This window comes from Heloderma suspectum, chromosome 4 (genome assembly GCF_057233095.1).
Source record: "Heloderma suspectum isolate Gila_16-S chromosome 4, 16-S_ref, whole genome shotgun sequence".
NCBI lineage: Eukaryota > Metazoa > Chordata > Lepidosauria > Squamata > Helodermatidae > Heloderma > Heloderma suspectum.
The window spans coordinates 224422891-224442473 of NC_139461.1; the positions used below are offsets into that span (position 1 = coordinate 224422891).

At 39.5% G+C, this 19583-nt stretch overlaps 1 protein-coding gene across 3 annotated transcripts in view; it reads left to right on the top strand.

Annotated features, from left to right (window-relative positions):
- The window catches only part of USP24 (ubiquitin specific peptidase 24), a 99344-nt gene that overhangs the window by 25783 nt on the left and 53978 nt on the right, over positions 1–19583 (top strand). For 2 of the 3 annotated variants that reach the window (XR_014790534.1, XM_084852403.1), the window contains exons 11-24: positions 1306–1420; positions 3179–3282; positions 6591–6698; positions 7433–7528; positions 7620–7781; positions 10498–10605; positions 11690–11839; positions 12025–12156; positions 12498–12609; positions 13628–13704; positions 14840–14980; positions 15581–15634; positions 15939–16054; positions 18662–18728. Coding sequence is in view for 2 of the 3 variants with exons in the window: in XM_084852403.1 (XP_084708529.1) it covers positions 1306–1420; positions 3179–3282; positions 6591–6698; positions 7433–7528; positions 7620–7781; positions 10498–10605; positions 11690–11839; positions 12025–12156; positions 12498–12609; positions 13628–13704; positions 14840–14980; positions 15581–15634; positions 15939–16054; positions 18662–18728 (1542 nt within the window). In the remaining variant the exon portion in view is untranslated. Of the gene's footprint in view, positions 1–1305; positions 1421–3178; positions 3283–6526; positions 6699–7432; positions 7529–7619; positions 7782–10497; positions 10606–11689; positions 11840–12024; positions 12157–12497; positions 12610–13627; positions 13705–14839; positions 14981–15580; positions 15635–15938; positions 16055–18661; positions 18729–19583 lie in introns of those variants that run through there. The other variant, XM_084852404.1, reaches the window with a different exon arrangement.

Consider the following 19583-nt stretch of genomic DNA (forward strand, 5'->3'; position numbering starts at 1 on the left):
AGATGTTTTTCTCCCTATAATGGAAAATGAGATGTATTTTTGCATATTCCCCGAACCTTCAAGTACTTACTATTTTCAACCTTCAGAGTTATAAGGATTAGAAATGTTGATACGTTGGTGTCTTGTTTTGGTTAATTGAATTTCTTCTTTTATTGCTGGCTATTACTAGTGATGTGGGTTCCCCTCACACACACACACACCCGAAATCCTATACAAATTAGGGTAATTTGCACTGGAAAACTTTCAGTTTGCATCAGAAAATAAATTAGGCTTATTTACATGGGGTACTTTGCATTGGAAAATTTTCGGTTTGCACCAGAAAATGTTCTGATATCCTAGCCACCTTGAGTCCCAGCATTGGGGAAAAGGCAGGATGTAAATAAATATAATAATAGAGAGTGATCTAATTTAGCATGTTTATTTTACTTGAATGTAGTAAATAAAGCTAAAAAAGGTATGTCGTGTTAATTTTATTTGTCCCTATGCATCACAACTACTTGACCTGAAATATTTGAGGGGGAAATTAAAGCACACTTAATGATTGAAATGTTACATTAGGGCTGTTCACATGTAACGACAACCCATTGGTTTAAAAAACAGTGGGACGTTGGGGGAACATGAGTGTACTGCCTGCAGCACACCTGCCTGTTCCACTTAACAGCACAACCCACAATCAGCTGCTTCGTAGGTTGTGCAGCATGATGTGCAAACCTGGACTGCTCGATTGTTTAGGGGCTAAACAACCCAGCAGTTAACCCAACAACAAACCATAGGTTAACCACTGGATTGTTTAGCACCTAAACTACCTAGCAGTCCAGGTTTGCATGTCACGCTGCACAGCCTACAAAGGAGCTGTTGTGGGTTGTGGGCTAAAGTGGAGGAGGAGGCACACTGTAGGCAACACATCACCAACAGCCCAACAGTTTTAAACCGATGGGTTGTCATGATGTCCAGACCAGGTCATTATGGAGACATTTTTACTGGAATACTTGTAAAAATGTAAAGCCAATAGCATGTACTTCCCTTTCATTGTTTAAAGTTAAGAAAAAAACAAAGTGATTGAAAAATGTTGAGACACTAATACATTTTAGCAAGCCAAAGAGCTGTGCATGTTATGCTGATAATCACTCACCTGCAGCTCTGAAACTGCCAAGTTTGCTTGATATTATATTTGCAATTGGTATCCATTCATTGTTACTAATGAACTTATTAAATGGATTTTTTTCCATGGAAAAACGTGGAAAATTTTCCACCCCACATCACTGGCTTTTACATAAGCCTCTGATAGTGTCTGTTTATTTTTAGGTAACAAAACTTATTGAAGACAGCACTGTATCCAAATCAGTTAAGAATGCAATAGATACAGATCGATTATTAAACTGGCTAGTAGAAAACTCTGTCCTATCAATTGCATTAGAAGGTAAGTATGTATATATAAAACAACTCTGTCCTCTGTTTCTGAACATCTTAAACTCAGAGAATTGACACTGTGGCTGTGTTTAGTCATAATGGATAATGCAATAATGAGCTTTATAAGAACATAAGAAGAGCCATGCTGGATCAGATCAAGGGTCCATATAGTTCAACGTTCTGTTCACACAGCTGGCGATGGGAAACCCACAAGGAGGACATGAGTGCAATAGTGTCCCCCCTCTCATGTTCCTACCAAGTGGTATACAGAGAAATACTGGCTCTGATATTAGAGGTAGCATATAGCCATCATGACTAATTGGCATTGTAAGCCTTCGCCTACATGACTTCTCTAATCCCCTTCTAAAGTCATCCAAAATTGGTGGCCATCACTACATCCTGTGGTAGCAAATTCGATTGTTTAACTATGCCCTGTGTGAAGAAATACTTCCTTTTGTCTGTCTTGAATCTTCCACCAATCAGCTTCTGTTATATGAGAGAGAGAAAATGTCTCCCTATCCACTTTTTCCACACCCTGCATAATTTTGTGCTCTTCTACAGTGTCTCCCTTTACTCGCCTTTTTTCTAAGGTGAACAATCCCAGACGTTGCAAGCTTTTCTCTTAGGAGGCTCATGCACACTCCCTTCCCTTCTCCTCCTTTGGCACAGTTGCGAGGAAGATCAGTAGCTTCCACTTTAGATTCACAACAGTTGAGTGTGTTGTCTGAACCCTAAAATGTGATTAGTCATAACTATGGTTAGTTAAAACAAGTCACCTTGCAAAAACGGTCTTTTTGAAGTTGGATTGTTTCAACTAAACCACTGTTTGTCCAAGTTTCAATGGCATGGCAAGCTGTGGTTAATCTAAAATGGAAATGAACACTTCCAGCCCCTCTTTGTGGGTTTGCCGAGTGGCAGAACCATGTGAGCCCAAGGCTCCCTGAGATTGTTCTTGTAACGCTAAACTATACTTTAGTGTTTCATCGAAACCATTGTGTTTATGAAGTGTTGTTTTGAGGTGGATACTCTTGGCAAAATTTTATAACAAATCTTTAAAACGTGTGTCTGGAAGGAAGGTACATTTTTTAAAAAACATTAACTGTCTTCATTGTCCATTGAATGAGCTGAAGAAAGAGGTGAAGATTTTAAGGGGACAGGATGAATTTGAACATCAGAGATTTAACTTTAACTAGCTGCCTGGGAATTGTAATGGAAATACTTCTCCATCTAAAGTCAAGAAGAGAAAAGCTACAGCTTTGGAATCAATACAAGGGAATAAAGGGTCTAAACAGTCCATATAATTGACTCAGAATGCCTTGAGACTCACTGTATTTCCCTTGCCAAGTGGATGCTTGTGCTTTGGCAAAACAAAGCACAAATTGTAGATCATTTGTCAACTTTGCTGGGTCCCTAAGTCAGAATTGATAACAGAGATGTGAGAAGTATAGTTAGATTCCCACGTGTAGGTTGTACACGGGAACTGCTGATCTATTTTAGCAATAATAGATGGTTTCAGAAGAACGTAGGAACATTTAGTTATAATAATCTAAGTAGGTTTTAAGACAACTGATGTTAGAACACTATTTCCAAAGATGGGGTTAAAACAGAATATGACTATACTGAATGTGATGGAAAAAATGTTAGGAAATTGAGTTCTTCGTGTTGCTATACCTCTTTATTGTTTTTTAAAGGCATTTGTGTTTTGCTACTGCCATATCAAAGCATTTCTCCTGACTAAGCTCACAGTGTTTTGTGTTTCTTCTGCTAGGTAACATAGACCAAGCACAATATTGTGATCGTATAAAGGGGATTATTGAGCTGTTGGGCAGCAAGTTATCTTTAGATGAGCTGACAAAAATTTGGCGAATACAGGTGAGAATGTACAGCAGTTTGCCTCAAAGTATAGCTCCTATGGCATGGCTTTCTGCATACTGAAATACATCTTGTGGTGAACAGTGTTCTAGAATATGACTGGATGAGAGAAAGGAGATGCTTGGGGGATAGAATGATAAGGGAAGAGGGAAGGGGAGTCTATTGTAGGGCACAATGTTGGGGAAGTAGCAGTTGGGATTTGTAAATTAAAAGTTATTGCAGGGGCCAGCAACCTGAGACCCTCAACTTAATTTCATGTGGCCTATGGCCAGTGATCTACAGAAGTGATGTGTCCCTTCTCCAGCAGCCTGCTGGGTGTGGAGGCAGAGATAGAGGGGAAGAGAGAAAAGAGGTGTTGAATAAAGAGAGAAGTGGGGTGGCAAAGAGAGAAAGAGAAAAGGGCCAGCATGCTTAACATGAAAAAAATGTGGCCTCAACAGCTCACCTCTAATTTAGTGTGTCTGGGCCAAGGATAGAGCATGGATTCCTTAGGTTAGGAATAGGTCTAGACAGGAGATGAGATCTCCTCTTGTGAAAGTTTCTGTGTAAAAAGAAAAAAAGAAAAACAAGTTCTTACCATAAGTAATACTACACTCACCAACAAACTTCGCTTGTTACTTACTACTTTTCCATTCTCTCATGAATAAAATCTGTGAAATTGTTAATCCTGGTCGGTCTCCCATGGAAGACTACCCCAAAGCAAAGTATTCCCAGCGAGACTGTGGCAATACATAAATATCTAACATTTAGACAAACTGTCAGCAATAAATCATGTAGCTGACTCAGCGGTAGCTGTCCATGGCAATGCAGTGTGTGTTCCTCTGCAGAATTGGGACTCATGACGTAAACTTGTGTCAATGTATGTTAAATAAACTTAGAAGTGCAATCCTGTGCATGCCTACTCAGAGGTAAGTCTCACTGAGTTCAGTGGGACTTACTTCAAAGTAAGTGAGTATAGGATTGCAGTATTAATTATTTATAGAGTTAAAAGGAGCCTAATAGACTATCTCATTAAACTGCCTGCCCAAAGGAAAGACCCAATGCCACCTCCATGCATCAGTCACTTCAATCAAACAAGTGTGCCACAAGCACACTATAAGATGTGCCTTGTGCTTACTTGTCTTCACATTAAACCTTGTAGGTGTCTTTATCTTGAATTTTTACTTTTCAAAGCCTAATAAGATCTTGTTTGCATCCTGCTGACTAATAATGTGAGGTAGGAAAATTTCCAAGAAGTCTAACATTTTCAGACAATCTAAAATTTACACTGATGTTGTATATGCAAGGTATTGAACAGTGCGGTGATCACAACAGTTGCTGAGGCCTTGAAAAAGTTAATCTGAGATAGGATCTCATTCTTCTCTTACAGAAGTTGAGAGAAATCTAGATATGAAAGGTTTTGTTATCTTGAATGAGTGCTATTACATTTTCCAAATTACTTTGCTATGCTAGGTTTGTTTGACAACTACATATCTTTGAATGGGTGGACATTTATTCAGTCCATTCACACACTCTTATATCATTTGCTTACTCACATTAACTATTGCCCTTTGATAAAGAGATTCAGGATTTGAGAGCTCTGGTGCTTCATTCTTTAGTGCATTAATCTTCAGAGGAGCTGCTAATGCTAATTGTTCTAAAAGAAATTGTTATAGGTGTTTAAGCCTGTGTGTTCTTTTCCCATCATGTCACAACATTATTTCAGTGCTTGTAGATGAAGTGGCTAAGTCTTCCCATGCACTGAATACACTGAGGGATAATACTTTCTATACAGCAGTTAATGTTTATCCAAAAGCTTAATGAAAAATGCTGTGTAAAAGTTTGTCCTGGATTCATGTGCAAGAAAGAAATAAGTACAAGGACTATCCCTCCTTTTTACTTTGTTAACTGGCTTATGGATTCTTCAGAATATCTGCATGGTGTAAAGACTATAAATATGCAGCATTTTGCAGCATGATGACAAAGCTCTTTATTCCTGGCATGGTTGCAACAACTTGACGCACTTTAGCTATTATTTTGAGCATAGTCATCCAGCTAGCAGACCTGTGAGATACTCTAAAAAAAACAAAAAACCTTAAGGCTTTGTGTATCTCTGAATTTCACAGCTTATAAAATGTCCTTGTAGTCTATCCTTTTCCAGTACTCTAGGCCACTGTTTAGTTGTGACTGAATAAGCCAAGTTGTACCAGCACTGCCACAGTTTGATGAGACAGAGAGAGGGAGATGGGACCGATGTTGCAGGTTGGGGATAAAGGTGGGTCCTTCACCTAGAAAGGTTGAAGTCCACTGATTTAGGTACACCCTTTCCAATATTGTAAACAGATGTCTTCTGTGATCCAAACTGTTGTCAGCAGATAGACATTTCATATGCTTTTAACCAAGAATATTTCTGTAATGTTTTAGAATTACTTTCATTTGTTTAGCTCTTAACAATATAATAGCATACTTCGGAACAAGTAACACAAGTTTGTTTCAACATTTCTTGCATTAATAATTTGACAGGTCAGTGTCCAAAACACTGTCTTCAAGTTTACATTACTGTTAATGTGATGGTTTCAAATACTATGCTAGTTAGCGTTACTATAATGGCTGCTAGCTCTTCTAATATGATAGGTGCTATGTGAGCAACTTACCTTGATTTAGGACAAGTCAACTCAGCATTTCAGATGGACTGTAAGTGAGGTGCTAATTTCTGACATGGCCTAAGCATTTATTTCTGAACTTCTAGCTTCCAAATCTTTCTAAGTTTCTCAAAATGACTATCCCTTCTTAGAGATGAATGAGTGTTTGTCTTTAGAAATCATCTACTGGTAGCCCTGTTGTGAAATTTGGCTTCAGTCCCAGAGTTTCTTCTAGTTCCTTCAGTCTCCAGAATATTCAAAGCCTAAAATTTAAAGTATTTCTGAATGAGTTGTCATTGTAATGACACACTTAGAAACAGAATCTACCCTTAACACTTCCTCTACAGAATGCACATACTCTTTGTCCTGATCAAAACCTAAAGGTAAAACTGGAAAGTCTATCAGTGAGTGTGATATTTTTCCAATCATTTAACTGAGATTGCTGATGTGCTCGTTGATTACTTTTTCCTCTGGTATCAGAAAGCTTTTATTGCTGTTCAGTACATATGATCCTAAGGATGTTTAATCAGAAGTCCCTATGTGCTCAGTGTGCCTTGCTCCCGGGTAAGAGTGCACAAGATTGTAGCCTTTCTGTTTAATGTAAATGTATCTTTCTTTTCTAGATCACCTTTTTAATAGCTGCTCCTTAACATGGTGTTCATTCACTCTCCCTTCTCCTCTTTAAAGTCAGGACAGCCATCAACTGTGATAGAGAACATCCACAGTATTATTGCAGCAGCAGCTGTGAAGTTCAGCTCAGACCAGCTCAGTCATCTCTTTGTCCTTATTCAGAAGGTGAGGTTTCCATTGACCTAAATCTGCGGCTACAACAGAAATATGAAATGTATATTTTGAAGCTTCCAAATCTTGAGCTTGAAGTATATAATGTGGTCAGCCAAAGCTTGGCTCAATCTGTGTACAACTAATCTTAAATTTTGAGTTTAGGAATATATAAAATACCACATAATGTTAAGACTGAGTCAGTTTCATTTGCTAAATTGTGAGATATTGGTGAAGTGTTACGGATGATAATAGCATAGCTTAGGTAAGGTGTCAAACCAAGTCCAGCTTAAGTAACCACTATAAGGGCCTGCCTATTATCTGTCTGACAAGCTTTACTTACAGTGAATGAATTTGTTAAAAGATTTGTAGTGATAGTTTAACTGCTTAGTCCTAAACAAGGCTGTTGCATCCATATTTCACTGTAAATATTTATCCTGTATTGAATAGTTGAGATTTCTTATTCAAGGTAGGCTAGCCCTTGCTTGTTTGAATTCTGATTTTGTGTCACATACACTCAGCCATCAAGTGTGCTGAAGGAAAGATCTTATAATTTCCTTCATAATTCAAGAATGTTTGCAGAATCGGATGAGAATCCTGTTGATAGAATTAAATCTAGCTGTGCATTCCATTTCAAATTTCTTTGCATTCTGAAATCTGTATTTGGTTAAATTCAGTGATGGCAAACTAGAATGATTTGTTCTGATATGGCTTTGTATTTATCCAGGGTTTTTGGTTTTTTTTTGTAGAGTTGGGAGTCTGAGAGCGATAGAGTGAGACAGAAACTATTAAGCTTGATAGGACGTATTGGCCGGGAAGCACGTGTAGAGACAACCACTGGAAAGGCATGAGTAATAAATTCCTTTTTCCTAAGATTACACAGATGACAACTTCTGTAATGAATGGTGTTAATTATCTCTGTGTGTTTCCTTGTAGGTACTTGAGGTTCTCTGGGACTTGGCTCATCTTCCAACATTACCCAGCAGTTTGATTCAACAGGCCTTGGAAGAGCATTTGACAATCCTTAGTGATGCATACGCAGTGAAGGAGGCAATAAAAAGAAGCTACATCATCAAGTGCATAGAAGATATTAAGAGGGTTGGTTTGTTTTGTCTTTAGAATGTAGAATGTTTTCCACCCAAATAGTATGTTCTCTTACTATTGAATTTAGATATAGCCTTTTTAATTAGAAATGGTACCTGTTAGCCATAGTGGCTATTATCCATGCTATTAGCAATAGTGGCTGAGGCTGATGGGAGTTGGAGTCAAGCAACAACTGTAGAGATGTAAAATAAAACAGCCTTTCTGTTCCTAAAGTTTTGTTTGTATGACTTAGATTGCTCATAAAATTATCATTATGTTTTAAAACTTTTAAAAGTAAACTCAGTAAATGTGTAATTATTGTCTGAATAGATTAGAACTACATTAAATGACTGCTACAGCATCAGAAACACAGGACTATAGAACAAAGTCCAAGCTGTCAAGAATGCACAATGGTGGCTCTACTCACATATTGGGAAACTGAGCATTAATGTTTATCAATAAATATACTTTAGATCAATAATTTTAATAAGGAATGAAAAACTAAGTATGCTGGAAATCTTACAGAGGATTAAAAATATTTTTCCCATGTCTTCATTATTTCCAGACATTTTACATCTCTAATCTTTCTATAAAAGTGTTCTTATTACAGTTTTTAGAAATCATTTTGTGGGGGAGTAAAGGCTGGCTAACAATATATAAATACTTTGTCTTAAATTCTAAAAGAAAATATTTCATAATCCAAAGCTGTTCAATTTGTCAAATTTGCCGGGGCAGGGACACAAAAATGGTCCTCGGAAAATAATGGAAAAACTTTTGTTTTTCCTAATTTTTCCAGGCCTTCACATCTCTAAACATCTGGACGGCCACTGCTTTCTCACCCTGTCTTTAACATTATTCTTGGGGGACTTTTAAGATTATGTGGAAGGAAATATATTGTTATGGTCATGCACATGTTAATTGGAGTATGAATTGGCAAAACGTTTGGAGAACAAACACCAGCAAGTGAAAATCAGAAAAGGAAGATTTGGAACATTATGATTATGAACAAAAATGCCAAATATAGTTATGCCAGGAAGGGGGGAAGGAGATACAGTCAATACAGACTTCCCTAAAAACTTTGCCGGTTTTCAGTCTGTAATCCTCCCATCTCCCCTAGATAGCATAGACTTTCTCAGTAACCTGGCTAAGCACAAAAAAGCATTAACATGGGGTGAGATAAGCTCAGTTAGAACCCACCCACCCTGCCCCAGACCACAGCCACCCTTCACTAAGAAGTTATGTTTATTAACAACCTCACAAAATTTAGAATTCAAAATAAAAAGAGCAGGATGGTTCCAGTTTCATATACTTGCCCTAGCCTAGCGGACATTGGCAGGTACTAGATAAGCTAGAGATTATCTATTGCCAGGGTGGGAAGAAGGTATATCTCCAGATGCTTTTGACTTCAACTCCTAGAAACCCCTGCCAGCATGGCCAGTGGTCAGGAATGCTGGGAGTTGTAGTCCAAAACATCTGGAGATATACCTCCTTCCCACCCCTGATGCAAAAGGCAGTAGTTTTTAGTCTGTAATCAAATGTCTGTCTTTGCTGTGTTGGCAGAAGATACAGTGTGATAAACAGGGAGCATAGCTCCCACTAACATCAGACTGAAGACACTTGACAAAGACGTGTGTGTGTGAGTGTGTGTGTGTGTGGGGAGAGAGAGAGAGAGAGAGAGAGAGAAACATGGCTATGAAATTGACATAACGACATAATGTAGTTTAGGAATGGTCCCTTGTATAGGAAATATAGCAGGACAAGTGTGAGCTTGTCCTAGCCAATAAGTATTTATTGTTTACAGTTAAACCCATGTTCAGTGAATGATATCTATATACCACTCTGCCCTAGCTTTCCCCGATACCATCCTTGTAGCTTCCCCCAAATTGGTCATTCCTTTGCCTGAAGCATACTAACACAGTGCTCCTTCCAAGGCTTTAATAACAAAAGTAATTTAACTAGTAAGGCCTACTTTTAATTAAAGGGAGGGAAGCAAAAGCATCTGACTATAGTGAAGTACTCTTGGTTTGGTGGTCTGAAAATTTAAAGAAGGACAACAGTAAGTTTTAGTCCTGCACTCTGTTTCTCCAAAGGTGACTAGCCAAACACTCAATTTCGTGCTCGATTCTGGTTAGGAGGCAAACGATGGTTAGTGGTTAGCATAGTTTCCCTGGCTGGGATATCCCTACACACTATGGTTTATTGGAAACCAGGAAATTGGTGCACATAAGGGGAGAAAGGAATGCGTGAGCCCCATGCATGTTCCTAACAACTATACCATGGTTTTGAAAATGATTTTGGGACCGGACAATATGCCTATGTACACCAGTTGCTGGAGAATATGCGTGGAAGGGTGCTGTTGCACTCATGTCCTGCTTGTGGGTTTCCAGTGGTCAGGTGGTTGGTCACTGTGTGAACAGAATGCTGGACCATTGGTCTGATCCAGCAGGGCTCTTCTTATGTTCTTACCATACTTGACCACCTTTTCCATGAATGAACCACATAATGTTAATTCTATTGTCATAGCCTGTTCATTAGTTTTATCATGGCTAGCAAAATTCTCTATGCTACATAGAGAAGAGGCTCAAGAAAAATTGATTTGATGGCGGTTGTGTGAAATTGAGGAATAGCAGTAGTACAAACTACAAAAGTATTCTGGAATGAAGAATAAAGCTTTGAGTGTTACTCTATGCAGTCATTCTAACTTAATGTATATATTACTTTTTTTAATTAGTCATCCCAGCATAATAATCCTCAATTTGTGTGGGTGGTACCAGCTTTACGTCAGCTCCATGAAATCACACGTTCATTTATTAAGCAAACCTACCAAAAACAGGATAAGGTAAGAGCATTTCTGAGACAAAATTGCATCTTGTGTGGACTAATATAATCAGGAGAGGGAAAGGATTGGGACAGAAAAGTGAGAAACATTCAATGTCATATATTTGTAAGCTCCCTTGGGAGGGAAGATCCTAAGGACTGAAAGGCAGAAAAAAAGATTAGTTGAACTTATATCCCTTCTTTTTGCATATAGAGCCAGTGTGGTGTAGTGGCTAGAGTGTTGGATTGGGAGCCGGGAGATCCGGGTTCTAGTCACCACTCGGCCATGGAAGCTCACTGGGTGACTTTGGGCCAGTCACAAACTCTCAGCCCAGCCTACCTCACAGGGTTGTTGTGAGGATAAAATGGAGAGGAGGAGGATTACGTATGCCGCCTTGGGTTCCTTAAAGAAGAAAAATGGCGGGATATAAATGAAATAAATATAAATAAATAATATATCACCCAAGGCAGTTAACAACAATGATGAAAGCAAAACAAGCTTATATTAAAAAAAAACTAACTACAAACAGAATAGTAGATAAAATAATTCAAGGACAATGAAATAATTAAAATACCAAACAGTGGTCAGTTAAACAATAGAAGTGCTAGAATTAGCTTGATCTAAATAAAGAAGTATTTGCCTGGCAGCAGAAGGACATCAGGTAGGGGGCTAAATGTCCCTTCCTAGTTATTTATGTTGTAAATAAAATATATCAGCACTGGAGTTTTTGCTATAAATCTCTGTATAGGTGTGACACTGTTATCATAAATTGAAGAACTGAAGGAAGTCATGCTCACTTCATATTCATATTTTTGTGTTATTTTAATGGTAATGCTCATAATCAAGTCAAATTTGGCTTTGAAAGCAAGGATCTTGTGTTGTGCTAACTAGAGTGTTGAATGCTTGGTACTTTGTGCCAGAAGTCTAGTGGCATGACTGGAAATTGGTGAATATGAGAATGAGAACAGAAAATGATATATTTGAGGCCCTCATTGAATATATGCCCATAGGTTACAGACAGGAAACTTCCATTCAAGTATTGAAAGTCTAATTGTACATATTGTAATGCTGTGCTTAACACACCTTTTCCAATATTTTTGCCAAGAGCATTATTCAGGATTTGAAGAAAAACTTTGAGATAGTGAAAATGGTGACAGGAAGCTTGATAGCATGTCATAGATTGGCTGCATCAGTGGCAGGTCCTGGAGGCCTATCTGGAGGAACATTAGTGGATGGTCGATACACATATCGGGAGGTAAGAAAATTGTGCTAATAAAAACCAGAAAGTTGGAAAAACTCTAAATAAAAACAAGTGTCTTTTTTTTCACAGAGGGAAAACTGGTAATCTTAAAGATGGGAAATTATAAAAGAAGTTGTAAATTTTAAAACACCTGTTCAAAAAAAGTTCAGCTGAAATTATTACATTTGTTCTCTTTCCAGTACTTAGAGGCACACCTCAAATTTCTGGCATTTTTCCTTCAAGAAGCCACACTCTACTTAGGATGGAATCGTGCTCGGGAAATCTGGGAATGCCTTGTAACAGGCCAAGATGTTTGTGAGCTAGATCGAGAGGTGAGATCCTGGAAATATGACTGGGCAGCTCATTTAATATGTAGTTTTTTTGTGAATTACCCTAGAACAAGCCATGGTTTTCAGCATGGTTTGTAAACCACCTGAGCCACCACCCTTGCTGGGTTCAGATGTCACAACAACCCACGCAAGTAATTATGCTAATTAAGTGGCTCTCAATTAAGAGGCTCTCAAGTGACATGCACAGGGAGGGAAAATACTGTGCCTTATTTTTGTTCCATGATCATGCGAATTTGTTTATTGAATCGGGTATTTTAAAGTAGTATAAAATTACATGTACGTTTTATATGGAGTATGAACTATAGTGTGTACTTTGTTCACAGATGTGTTTTGAATGGTTTACAAAAGGACAACATGATCTTGAGAGTGATGTGCAGCAGCAGCTTTTTAAAGAAAAAATTCTTAAATTGGAGTCCTATGAAATCACTATGAATGGTACGTAAGTATTTTTGCTTCTCCAGATTTCAGAAGTAGTTCTGCATGTTTGTCAAATACTTTAGAACAAAAATGGTGAATTTGTTACTACTGAAAATTAGGGATGGCAAACTCACCCCTGCCTATGCCGCGTGCAGACCTCCCCCCCCACCAGCCTCCCGGTGGTCCATGGCATCCCGCTGCTCCACTGAGCTGCCATTTTGTGCAAATGTCCAAAAAATGTCCAAAAATTTTGTGCAAATGTCCAAAAATTGTCCAAAAATTGCCATTTTATGTAAATGGCGGCTATAATTTACGCAAAATTACAGACATAGATGGTCTAATCAGACCATTTACGCCCATAATTTTACGTAAATGGACCTCTTCACGGATGCCATTTATGTAAAATGGTGATTTACGGAAAAGGCCAAGCCACCATTCTGTGTAAAATTGTGGCTCAGTGGAGTTGTCGGCCAAGCATGGGGGTCCATGGACTCCACATCCCTACTGAAAATTGGGTTGGATCCAGGGAAACTCACAGGGATGGCTGCTCGTGGAAGGTAACTTTCCCTATTTTCAGCAGCCTCCCAAAACACCTCATCCAAGGGTCAGGAGAATCTGCTGAATGGAGTGGGCTGTGGCACAGGGGGTGGGGGTGGGAAGAAGGGAGAAAGCCTGAAATCAGGCAGACACCTGCTACTGCCACTTGCAGAAAGCATCTCCAGTCAATTTTTAGTCTTTTCCCCTTCCTTCCAAGCTCCCCCATGCCACAGCCCACCCCATTCAGCAGGATCTCCCAACTGTTGGGAGAGGGGTGGGGGCTGCCAGGGAGAGAATGGAACAGGAAAGTTACCTCCTGTCAACCTCCTTCCCCACGAGTTCCTCTGGGCCCAACCCACTGTGAACAGGTTTCATGGCTAATTAAATCAGGCTCATTCCCCAATTGGCCTGAAAGCATTTGTCTTTTATAAGCAATGTTTCTGATGTTCGTTTAAATGACATAGCAGAATTCCTTTAAAATGTTAATTTTTAAAAACAGGTTTTGGTTTGTTTAAGACCTTTTTTGAAAATGTGAACCTCTGTGATCATCGATTGAAACGGCAAGGAACCCAGTTGGTAAGCAGCTTTCTGTATCCTTGTGCATTTCTCTGGGCCCATCACTGATGGCTTGTAAGGTTGTTGTTATGAGAATAAAATAGGATAATACCTATGTATTTAAGTTCTTTGGAAGAATGGTGTATACAAATACTATAAACAATAAATGGACAGCTGCTAATTAAGGTGATCCAACGCTGATGTGAATTATAGACAGATCTATGCTGTGTGCATTGGTGAACAAAAACTATGGCTATCATTAAGTTATATATTTGGACATTTCATTTACTATTTGTATTTTAAGTTAAAGCATACCCTTAAAGGGTTTGGCCAACAGGAAGAGCTGACATTACAGCAATTCCTTTTTTCTTCCCAGCAGGGTAGACAGTTCGACCATTGCTCAGTTGGCCCATCTGGGTGGGAGTAGTTGGGGGGTCAGTTTGGTAGTAGATGGCTGACTTGAAGCATACTTGAAAAGGTATGCAGTGGTACTCATTTTTGCCTTGGCCATGATGTGCTTGATGCATTGCATTGAGCTCTACCATCTTTAGGCTTTATCTGGAAACGATGCCTTTAGTTCGTGATTATATAGTCTTCCGGTTCTACATGGCAGGACAGGGGTGGGGGCAGTGTCCCTGGCATTAACCAACATAACTAGAGGCATCCTTACTTGGGCTCTGACTTTGTATAATGGTAGAACACCTGTAAGGGCCACAGATGAAAATGAGTTGCAGGATTAACTTTATTAGAGAGAGTATCCACTCCTGGGGTTAGGCCTGTACATCAGGTTAAGTCATTATGCAGTCCTGATGCTACTTTGTGGTCGCAAGCCAACAGCTATCAGCAGACACCTGTTGTCCATACTTCAGATGAGTAACAGGAGTGAGAAGAAAATCCTTAAACCTGCTATGAAAGGAATGGCAGACTGAGGCAGATGATATGGCAAGAGTTAAAGCAAAAGTCAGGAAGAATCGCTGCGTAGGAGATGGGGCTGTCTGTCCATTTTCTTCATCCTTGGTAAAGGAGGGTCAGCCAATAGGTCAGCTGTCTACTCTTTCAGAGAGAAGGAATTCTCTGCAAAATTTGAACTATTTCAGTAGTGTACATTATTATATTATCTAATCCAAGTGCTAAGTCTCCTTTCTTCTTTGTGTAGCATGTAGAAAAACTGGAACTAATAGGAATGGATTTTATTTGGAAAATTGCAATGGAGTCACCTGATGAAGAAATAGCTAATGAAGCTATCCAGCTGATAATAAACTATAGTTACATTAATCTAAATCCTAGATTGAAAAAGGTAATAATTTAAAATTGTTTTGGTATGAAGTGATGATGGTCATACTTGTCCCAGAAAATGAAATATGGATCACATTCCAATTATCCTGGAAGCCATGGCTTTGGAAGATTGGGATCAAACAGCTTGCACACTCCCACCTCCCTCTTCCCTCCCTTTGTGTTCAAAAGGAGGAGATTAGAAGCTTCTACTTTTAGTTAGTGACAATCTGTAGTTTGCAGTTTTATCCAAATGCAGCAAGCTGTCACTTCTCAGTCACTAGAAGGGGATGTTTCTAATTTCTCTTTGCACATACAGGAAACACCAAACCATGGTTTTGTTGTTATTGTTTCTAAATTAGTGATTGATTTGATTTGTACCCTGCCTTCCTACCCAAAATAGCACTCAAGGTGGGGAATTGAGTCATGGAGTAAGTAAATTAAGTGTATTGAGCAATAATTTTACCTACACTTCTCTCTCTCTCTCTCTTTCTCTCTCTTGCTCTCTCTCAACCTTACTCGTGTTTCAAATTAGTAATCTGTGTGTAGTGATAGTCCTGTGCTTTCTGTATATGGGAATTGCTAAAGGTTTTTAATGTAATTTACTAATCTGTATTCTTTTCAGGATTCTGTATCGCTCCATAAGAAATTCATTGCTGATTGTTACACAAGATTAGAAGTAAGAATCTATAAATAAAGTTTTCTCTGTATGTCCCGTCCCCCCTCTATAATGGTAAGGTAATTTCCAAATGCTCTATCTAGCATTGTGCAAAAGCTCCTTTCCTAAATATCAATAAACTGAAGGTTTGTAGAGGTGGGTTCAAAATAAAACCATATCCGCCTATTACAGCTTGGCACTACTATGCAGGTTTATAGCTCATTTATATGTTCTCACTGTGGTCCTCAGTGCTGAACAAATTGCTTACCCTTATCTTCGTGGCCTTCACTTTAATCCAGAAATACTATAGGTCTTTTTCTTCTAGGCAGCCAGTTCAGCACTTGGTGGTCCAACACTGACGCATGCTGTTACCAGAGCTACCAAAATGCTAACAGCAACTGCAATGCCCACTGTGGCAACATCAGTGCAGTCTCCATACAGGTAAGCTTATGGTTCAGAACAGATGAATGTCGATCACATTGGCTTGTTCTAGACAATTCTTCAAACCATATTTTAGAGGACTGGAAATGTGCAGAGAACTTGCACATTCCATCTCCAGATTTCCTCTGGCTGGACCTGGCTGTGACATACAAATCAGGAAAACTGCACATTGATGCTGACCACCAAACAATGGAATGCAAGTCTACTTCTAACTGTTTTTTGGAGGCTAACAGCAACCATGATTTACCTGATTTGCACACCATTATAAGCTGTTGTTAAAGGAAACGCAGAAATGAGGAGGGAGTGTACAAGCCCATAGCACGTTCCTGTTCCTCTAGATACTGGGATGTGATATCTGAACCATCTCTGTGGTGAGACATATGCATATGCCAAAGAAACAACTGGTGTAGAGCTGCTTGTACTGAAACACCACTGGCACCCACAGCTTCATCATACATAAACACTTTACAAAGGATAGGTTTATGCAAACTCTTCTACACAAATGAATGTTTTTGTTTTTATACGTACCTTGTAGTGGGATTCACTGCAGAAGGGGGTTGCCAGAATAGTGATGCAAATCTGTTTACAAGAAGATGGGTGTGAGTAAGCACTGTTTTTGAGGTTTTCCCAACTCATGACATCCTGTAATGAGGAGAAAAGAATTGTTTTCGACAACCAAGTGACACTTTTATTCCATTTCCAGATGAGCAATACTCACACTGCTCCTGTTTTTAACAAGTATGGTAACCATGTAACCTCTTACAAATAATTTGTGCGCTTCCAATTATATATGTCTTTTTAGACAGCTGATTAATTAGGTAAAAGCTGGTAATAAGAATAGTTCACAAAATATATACGAAGCATCATGCAAGTGGTAGAAGTATACAGCTGGGCTGTAGCTGACAAACAACAGCACTGTGTCAGAAATCTTACATCTAAATGTTCCTTGTCTGTGATGTTGTTTTTATTGCTATTTATTGTTTTGTTCTGTTAGTATTTACTTTTTTGTTCGTTTTATTTTGTGATTTATATTTGTAAGCTGCCTTTGTTTAATGTTATTATAAAAGAGCAGTATACACATATCAAATTCAAAGTTGAAATGGCCCAGCACACAGCTAAGTGCAGAAGCCAATGCAACTTCCTAATGGACCATCACCTCTGCTCTCTCTCATTAGCCCTGAGGAGGAGGACAAAGAGGCCTAAAGAACAGTATAACCTGCAATGCTGGCTTCTTCTCAACCCTTCACTCAAACTCATTTTCACTCTTGTAATACAGGGTGTTTCAAAATGATGGACCCCGTTTCAAAGCAGTGTATTTCACGATGGCAACATGTTACAATTACACCAAAAGTTACAAATGGTTTAATGAGTTATTAAGTTTTACTAACCATTTTATAAATGCTCTATGTGCCCTCCACCTGTTGTACGGACAATATCGAGATGATAGTTGAATTCGCCCCAAACGCCTCTCAAAGTGTCTTCTTCCACTGAAGTCACCGCTGCCATGATTCTGTTTTTGCGGTCATCCAGATTAGTCGCTAATGGTAGCACAAAAACACATTCTTTGACGTATCCCCACAAGAAAAGTCACAGGGTGTAATGTCTGGAGATCTTGGGGGCCAAGAGTGTAGCGCCAAGTCTTGGGGTCCCGTGCGGCCTATCCAACGTTGAGGTAGTGTGTCATTTAGAAAACGTCAAACCTGCAGGTGCCAGTGTGGTGGTGCTGTTCGTGCGCTGAGAGAGGCATCTAGCGGTAATCATTTGTAACTCTATGCCCCACCCTTCGAAGTGATAAGAGTTTCATTCATGGGCGGTTCATGGTTGCAGAGATATAGCGATTTCAAATCGGGTCCATCTTTTTGAAACACCCTGTATAACTCTTGGTATTTGGTAGCTACTTTTCTGCATTAACATTGATGGTACACTCCATATAGCTTTTCAGGTGTAATAATATAGTGTGTTACCAACTTTTTTCTGGAATAAAGTGAGCTCCAGATATCAAAAACCTACGAAAATATGGAGTAAAGTTACTGTTTATACCTCTCCATTTCTCTTGCTGGGGAAAATTAGAGTGAAAGTACACGTTAAGGAGATATGTGTCTTCTGTTGAAAATGGAGATCATTGCCCACTTCCTCCTCCATCCCAACCCCATCTCTTCAGTGCTAACCTGTAATTACTTAGAATGCATAACATGATCAAACTCAAGAGTTTCTCCACCTGTGCCTTACTTTGTTGGCTAAAGTAGAGCAGGATGGAGTGTAAAGTCTCATCATGCATTCTCTGTCTCTCTCTTTTCACAGTCTGTTACTGGGGGAAAGAGGAGACAACATGGGACTTATTCCATGTATTCAGTGGCAGCCAAAGTTCCCTTAATGTGTAGTTCTAACCCACTATTGTATGTAAGTGGTGAAAGCCAACTCCTTGGCTATTGTCACCTTGGAACTAAATTTGAAGGTCTGCTTACTCCTTGATGGTAAGGAGTTTGTTTAGGCCTGTACCAGATGAGGGCCACAAGGGTAGTGTTGGTGGCTTTTGTTGGTGTTCTCCAGGAACTGAACTGAGACCTCATCCAAATCTCTGCTACTTATTTTGACTGCAATCTCCAGGTCGACGAAACTTGTAATAATTGAGAGACTGCTACTATTGGCAGAACGCTACGTCATCACTATAGAGGTAAAAAAAAGTATTGTCATGTTGTAATCCATGCCCCTTTGAGCTAGTGAGTGCTCCAGTAAATAGAATGCTGGGTTTGTATCTGGAAAACAAGGGTTCAAGTTCAATGCATATTGTAGATACATTATATAGCCTAAGGCAAGTCAGCATCTCTTAGCTTCCACCCTGACTATAAAGGAAGACTTCCATGCAGTGGGAAACCAGGGGCAGGGACAGCAAGGATGACAAGAACCAGCATCAAAACATAAATTATCTATCTGTATCTACCAAGGGAGTAGGATGGCTCAAGACGACTGAGACAGAGTATCTGTAGCAGCCTGCAATCACCCACCTGGGTGGGGTAGAGGTGTCATTGCCTGCTCTGGATGGGGTTGCACTCCCTCTGAAAGATCAGGTTCGTAGTCTGGGGGTACTCCTAGATCCATCATTGTCGCTGGAGGCCCAAGTAGCCTCAGCAGCTCAGAGTGCCTTTTACCAGCTTCGGCTGGTTCACCAGCTACAGCCTCTCCTGGACAGGGATAGCTTGGCCACAGTGGTACAGGCATTACTAACCTCAAGACTGGTTTACTCCAATGTGCTCTATGTGGGGCTGCCCTTAAAGCTGGTCTGGAAGCTGGAACTAGTGCAGGATGCAGCAGCCCAACTGTCATCAGGAGCTGCCCCTTTTCAGCATGCAACTCCTTTGCTGAAGGAACTGCACTGGCTACGTATTCACTGCTGAATCCACTGCTGGGCCAGTTTGAAGGTTTTGGTACTAGTGTACAAAGCCCAAACAACTTGGGGCCAGGATACCTGAGAAAGCATCTTCTCCCTTACCAACTTGCCTGGTCACTGAAGTCATCAGAGAGCATGTTC